The 7,098-nt window shown below is 52.8% G+C and overlaps 1 protein-coding gene across 1 annotated transcript; it reads right to left on the reverse strand.

The window, feature by feature from the left end:
* Positions 1–5,822: 5,822 nt before the first annotated feature.
* Positions 5,823–6,555, reverse strand: DCANP1 (dendritic cell associated nuclear protein 1). Its single transcript, XM_054487206.1, is given in 2 exon segments — positions 5,823–6,456; positions 6,458–6,555. Coding segments are annotated over 2 exon segments (732 nt in total).
* Between the last annotated feature and the right edge of the window lie 543 nt (positions 6,556–7,098).

Below are 7,098 nucleotides of genomic sequence, written 5' to 3' on the forward strand. Positions count from 1 at the left end.
CATGATGGTGGGCTTACTGTGCGTCTCTTTCCAATTCCACATTCAGTGATGTCATTTTGATACCTTGAAACTGACTGTGGTAAGACAATTTACATCATGGACATCAGCTAACACTACAATCAGAGCTCCTCCGCCACTCAGAGAGCTACTAAACATTTGCCAGCATAATTCTGACTGTAGAGATTGGCAAAATGAAGGGTGCAGAGCTCCTGGTGACTTTCTCAGAATCGCTCGGCCATGCTGAATGTCTTCCTTTCAATCCAGTGCTTTCTTCGTCAGACTTAGCTGTTCCAGCTTTCTCAGGAACTTGTGGCCAGCTCTTATGGCATGCATCCCTTTATCCAGAACACTCTGACCTTCCCAGCATACTCCCCTACCATTCCTCTAGTGCGGTCGCTTCTCTGCTTCTGTTTTCCCCTGAGCTGAGCCAAAATATTCACTCTGGTGTGTAAAGCGGGCTGAGAATCTCAAGTGGAAGTATTTTCCCTTTCTTTAACTGTGGAGCAAAACTCACAGCTCATAATTATCATGTGGTTTTCTAACCAACACTTTACCCGGGGTGCTTGACAGAGCCCAGAGTAGGGTGTGTGTGTATGTGTGTGTGTGTGTGTGTGTGTGTGCGCGTGTATGTATGCATGTGCGTATACGTGTGTGTGTGTATGTGTGTGTGTGTGTGTGTGTGTGTGTGCGCGCGTGTATGTATGCATGTGCGTATACGTGTGTGTGTGCATGCAGGTGTGTGTGTATGCATGTGTGTGTTTGTGTGTACACATGTGTGTATGGATGGATGGATATGTGTATGCAGGGGGGTGTGTATGTGTGTGTATGCGTGCATGTGTGTGTGTGTGTTGGGGAATGGAGAGGGGAAGGAGAAGTCAGACCGCATGAGGCTTTCTGATGTTTTGACTTGAATTCGGCACTGCAACCACAGACCCTGTAGGCCCATGGGAAGAGGAACGTAAAACTGAAAGACAGAGACTCCCGAGGATTAGCTTCCTGCCTTGGCCTCCGAGAGTGTCCACAGGGGACGACCATGTGTTCCCCAGTAATGAGGCCCAGTGCTGGATCTGGAAGCCTCTAACATCAAGCTTTCAGCCTGCCTGCTTCTAATACTCCCGGGTCAGCTCTCCAAGTTTGGGAGCTCTGGACCTTGTGCGTGTATTTCTGAGTGGTGAAGGGCTGGGTGGTCGTGTCGCACCAAGGAGACGAGGCCCATCTGGAAACAGGAAACCCTGTTGGCAGGTAGCAGAGGGATGGGGTGTGGGGCCCTGCATGGCCCTGCTGGAATTTGCCATGGGCTTCTGGGCTCAGGGTCCCCTGGATACCGTGGTTCCATTCACTGAGCAAGACCACTGACCCTTCCTCTTCTCACTCAGAGCACTTATTTATGTAAAATATATTTTCCCCTTTTTGTCAGGAGCTGTATTGTGGTTTGACTGAGGTTCTTCTTGGAGCTTTGACCCTAGTGGTCTGCTTTCATCCCACCCAAATTCTTCCTCTCAACTTTCTCTCCTATCAAGAGAGCCCTGACTGAGGACCCACTGTGTGTAGGTGGCTGCTCATCCACAGACGCGTCTAAGACGGCTTCTGCCACATGCCGGACTCCGCCTGCCAGTGGGAGGTTCCAGCCAACTGGCATGTGAAATGGGCCCAGCCCTGCACCTGGCACACTCATGTTGTGTTTTTCATCTTCACAGAGGTGAGGTAGGTACTCATAGTATCCCCGTTGTACAGGTGAGGAAAAAGTGGCTTGGGGGAGGAAGGAAGTTTCCAGATTCTGTAAGTGGAAGGCAGTGGGATTTGGGCCTGTTGGTTTCCTGAGGACAGGTGTCTCTGCCCTGCCCTCTGCCTGTCTCGGGAGCTGGTGTTCAAAGCAGGGCATCTGGGTGAGTTTTGTGTGGGCCCAGCCAGGCTGTGCCTGGGTCTTCTCTGTGCTTCACTCTGTGGTACTTGCCCTCCTTCCTCCCTCCTTGCAGATGCTGAAGGTCACATAGGTTGGGGTGACAATGATGGTGGGGATCTTTGTTTGCCCCTCAGGGGTCCCTGCAGGGTGGAGTCCTCTGCAGTGTGGCCTCTCCTTCCTGCTGTCCCGACTTGGTGGCCACCCCAGGGCCCCAGGCGAGGCTGAGGGGCATTGACATGGCCACGGTCTCTGTGCTGGCCATTTGGCTGTTTGTCCTCAGGTCCGTGGCTCTCTCTTTCATCCCCTGCTCTGTACTGCGGGAAAGTTGACCCCTGTAGGCTGCATTTCTCAGGCTTGCCAGTCAGATCACCTCTAGCTGGCTTCAGCCAATGGGGTTTGGGGGGGCCGAAGAAGGGGAGAAGCCAACATATTCCTTCCTCTGTCAGCCTGTCAAGTGGAGTCACCTCATCAGCTGCTGGCAGCAGCTGCCTCTCCTCTGTGGCTCGTCTCCCTCTAGGTCCCAGCTACCATAGGGGGCCTCCATGGTATTCTAGCCCTGGGCTGGACATTCCCCACTGTGACTCCAGTAACACCCCCTCTCAGTTGCCCTCCAGCCTGGAGCCAGCAGTGGGAGCAATCTCTGTTAATCTCTGAATTGCATTACCTATTTGGCTTCTCAGTGATTCCATACCCAATTCCCTGAATTACATTTTTTGCATACTTAGACTGGCTTTTGTATTTCTGACTGGATCCCGAATGATAGGCCTCCCCCTAAACAAGGTGACTTAATAGGGTCCATGTTCCCAGCCCATCTGTAGCAAGCCCTCTGAGCAAATGACATCATGACAGCCCCTGATCCCTCAGAGAAGCAATTATGGAAACCTCGTGTCTGGCTGCCTGGCTGTGCTCTCGCTCCGAAGGCCTATGCCTCTGCCTTATTCTGAAAACTCCCACCTCTACCCCCTGCCTCCACATCTTTAAAGGAAAGCAAGGCAGACATCCCAGCCAGGCCCCCTTCCAGCAGTTAGAGTGCTTGGCTCGGAGCCTGGGCCCTCCTGCCGGCCTTGCTTGGGACCTGCTGCATGTGAACTGTGTTGTCAGGTAACACACAGGGAGGGTCAGAGAAACAGGAGAGGGGGAAAGAGAGCCTAGAGCCTCCTCCACAGCCCCAGTCTCCACAGGTTTTCTCCTCATTCCTGGACTGATTTGATTTGGATTCAAATCTGCCTGTACTTGGACTCCTTCCTGGCCAAATGCCTGGAGCTGGGCCCTTTGCTGCAAGCACCCCTTAAAGAAGTGCGTACGGTTGGGGAATGGAGGGCATTTCCTCTGGAAAGAAAAGGCAGAGGAACCAGTAATGGCCCAGGAGTGCTGATATCCTTGCTGGGGTACACATTTTTGTGAAACGAGCCCCCTTGCCAAATGGAACTCTAAAGCTCCTTCAATTCACATGCCTAGAGAAGAAAATAATCAAACTCTTCTGTCAGGGATCACCTGGCTCCCCACATCCCCTCACTTAGGATGTTTTATTCCCGCTGGAGCATGTGATTGGAAAACAAAGGTAAATAGGAGCAATTGATTCCCAGATCCTTTTTTTTTCCCCAGCAGGATTAAAGCTGCCTCAGCCATAAAGAGTTTACAAACTCTAAAGAAAGATAATAACTTCCCTTCTCACGGCCCGGTCATGGGGAGGCAATGCATGTTTCCAATCAGCTGAGAATGTAACTCAAATGGTAGGTTCTATTTCACTTTAATCCGCCTGTGAGTTCACGTTAAAGGTAAGAGGAATCACAGCCCTGCAATTCAAATAGGGTTCATTAAATTCGGCATCTCCTCTTAACTGGGCTGGGTTGTTTACTCCTCCCACAGTCTTGGATGGGCTTTGAGGGTCTGGTGCGGTGTCTGGCGAATGGCTGCAATGCAGGTGAGGCTGCCACCATGAGGGAAGCTGGAGGGAGGACCTGTTGACCTCATGGTAGTGTGGCGACATCAGCCACCACTATGTGTCACGGGGTGCATGCTGAGGAAGAGAAAACAGAGTAGAGCTGGAGAAGTTCACACAGTAGATACAGTGGAAGGCAGGTGGTCCAGCTGGCAGCCCACTGCAGGGGTGGTGGAGGTGGCGATGTGCTGTTCCCACCACATAGAGCTTGCTTGCCTCCGCACACCTCTTTGCTGGCTGCAGCCTTGCTGCTCAGTGGGCGGTTGTGGAAAGAATCGGTTCTCAGTTCCCATCCCAGCTCTGCTATTTAGACCCCGGGAGACCTGGAAACAGCCCCTTGACAAAGTCTTGCTCTACACGTTTCTGTAGTGACTGTCCATTCGAAGGGATAGGGAAATATTCCCTCAGTGTCCTGCTGTGAAACTGTTAAAGCCACCCATCCTATGAAACTCACTCCTTTGGGTTAAGCATCGCTTTCTCAGTCCTTTCCTGTGTGGATGGAGTTTTGGCACAGTGAGGCGAGTGTTGCTAGTGGACCCGTTGGGGGCCTGCATAGCCCAGGGGTGGAGAGAGGGGTCAGACTAGAGCCTACGGAGACTTGGTGGGCAACAGGCTCAGGCTCAGTCCAGCCAGCCCAACCTCTGATTGCTATCCTCAGAGCCCCTCCAGGGTCTCCTTGGCAGGGGCTGTCCCCTGTGAGCCTCTGCAGGGGACAGGAAGTGCTGACTGAGAACTGTCTCTCTGTGACATGCACCCTGTCAAATCCATAAACCTTCCTCAGCAGTCACCACACAGAATCCCAAAACCCCAGGGTTCTGCTTGAGTTTGAGCTACAGAGGCTCAAGGACTAGAAGGAAGCACCAGCCTTGTTCTGCCCCAGCTAGAGGGTCTGCGCTGCCCCAGCTAGAGGGTGTGTGCTGCCCCAGCCAGAGGGTCTGCGTTGCCCCAGCCAGAGGGTCTGTGCTGTCCCTGCTGAGGCCTATAGAGGCAGAGACATTCACCTCCACTTCCTGTCTGCCCTTGGCTTTGCGGCCTTCTCACCCCAGCTGGCCAGCTGGCTTCCCACCACTATGGGCCTCGCCCTGCCTGTGCCGGGCCTGAGGGGCCTGGCTCAGAGTTTAGCATCCAAGGGGACTGCTGCCTTGACCACCAGAGCCCCCACTGTCTGTGCATCTGTCCTCTGTTCAGCTCTGCGAAGGCCACCGGGAACACAAGAGCCAACAACCCGTGGCCTTTGTCTGCAAGGAACTTGAGGTCTCACCGGGCAGACAGGCACGGAGTGAGTGCTCCACCACTGGCCTCCCTTCCTCCAGGCTGCAGCCAGGACTATGCTGTCTAGCGTGTCTGCTGTGACTTCCTCATGGCAGAGCCCCACACTGTGGCTGTTTATGGAGCATTTGCAAGTCTCCCTCGAGGGGAGCCCGTGTCTCTCACGGACAGCTTGGGAAGATTCACATTCTTGGAAAAGCAGAGGAATGTGAGGGTTAAAATACCTTAAAGGGCAAGGAGATGATTTCTAGATTTCCAGACAATGTCTCAGAGAATTGTAGTGCTCTGGGGTATGCCTGAATGTAACCAATGTAGCTCCTTTTGTGCCTGAGTGTAGACTGGGTCCATGTGCCTACATGCATTCAGTTCCTCCCACCAAACTGGACAGTGATAGCTAACCCTGTTGACCCTCATGTCTGGGTGACTTAAATGTGTGATGCCTCAAACTGACCTTCACAATGACTCTAAGGAGGTAAGTACTGTGATCTTTCCCATTTTCTACAAGAAGAAACGGTGGCACAGGGAGATTCAGTCACTTGTCCAGGATCACAGAACTATAGTAAGTGGCGGGGGGTGGGGGGACAAGAATTCTAACCCAGGCAGCAGTCTGACCAGAGGGCCCTAGCTTGGAGCAGTGTTCATGTGCACTGTATGTTCGTGTTTAGTGTACGTCTGTGCATACTTGTGTGTGTGCACATGCACACATGTTCACTCAGGCACGTGGGCTGCCCTGCGGTGGGAGCTGAGAGAATGCAGTGGAGGTTGTTGGGAGGAACTCACCTGCCTGCTCCGGCTGTCTGAGCAGGTGAGGGATAGTGATATCAAGTGCGAAGACCAGGCCCTGAAGCCAGCCTGACAGTTCCAGCTGTTAGGAGAAAGTGAGGGTGGGTGCCATGGATCTGATGATTTCAGTGATTTTCTTCTCAAGAAAAATGAAGTCTCGGATGGGCAGAGCTTAACTGCCTTAAAAACTTGGTACAGGGCAAGGTGTGAGTTTCCCGGGGAGACTGTGTGAACTGTGAACGGGTAGAGTCTGAAACTACAAACCAGATGTTTCCTGGCTCCCTCCCGCCTGGTCTGGCCTGTCTTCCTTCAGCTGCTATGCAGTTCATCCTGAGTCCCTGAGGGCCTCGCAGATGCTTCACTCCAAAGATTGGAGTTGCAGAGTTCCCTGTGGAGGAATTGAACTGCCCCCTCTCGCAGGACCCCAGCTGGCAAGGGTTTGTTCCTCCCTGGAGGGGAGAGATCCTGACTGAGGCCCTGGAGAGGGGCACTCAGGGGCAGCAGCTCATTCCCAAAGTTCTCTGGTGGAGCTGGGGAGTGGCACCCTGGGGACTCGGGTTTCCCCACCAGCTCCTCTCTCCAGTCTTTGGTGTCCAGGTACAGTCTCCAGGTCGTGGCTTCTTGAGTTCTGTATGTGGGTTGCTGCTCCGTGATGCATAGTTGGGGAACCATTTTGGTCGGTGACAGATCACTGCTGCTTTTCATCAGACCAAAATATATGTGGCTTCTTCTCCTTGCCAGCCCTACCAGGGCATCTCCCATTATACCAACCCTGCCTATTGGACCTTCTGATGCAAGGAACAGATTAAAATCCCCTCCCTGTTGCCTACCAGGTCCATGGCTACAACTAAATCCCTTGTTAGGGAACCACAGAGCACAGGTAAGCCCTTGGGTTCTGGAGCCAGCTTACTGGGATGTGAGTCTTCCTTAGCTCCGTGTGGATGGTGAGCCATCCTCTCTCAGGTCTCATGATAGCAGCTAACCCTTATTAAGTGTGTGCCGGGCACTGACTGAGTGCTTTATAGGTGCCACCTTCTAAGACCGTCATAACTCTAGCAGGTAGTACTATTATCTTACCCATTTTCCAGAGGGAGGAATAGAGGCAAGAGCAGACTAAGTCACTTGCCCACATCACAGAGCTACTGATGGTGTGATGTTGGGCAAGATATGTAACCTTTCCAAGTCTCAGTTTCCTCATCTG

Source organism: Pongo pygmaeus, chromosome 4, assembly GCF_028885625.2.
Source record: "Pongo pygmaeus isolate AG05252 chromosome 4, NHGRI_mPonPyg2-v2.0_pri, whole genome shotgun sequence".
In the NCBI taxonomy this organism is placed as follows: Eukaryota; Metazoa; Chordata; class Mammalia; order Primates; family Hominidae; genus Pongo; species Pongo pygmaeus.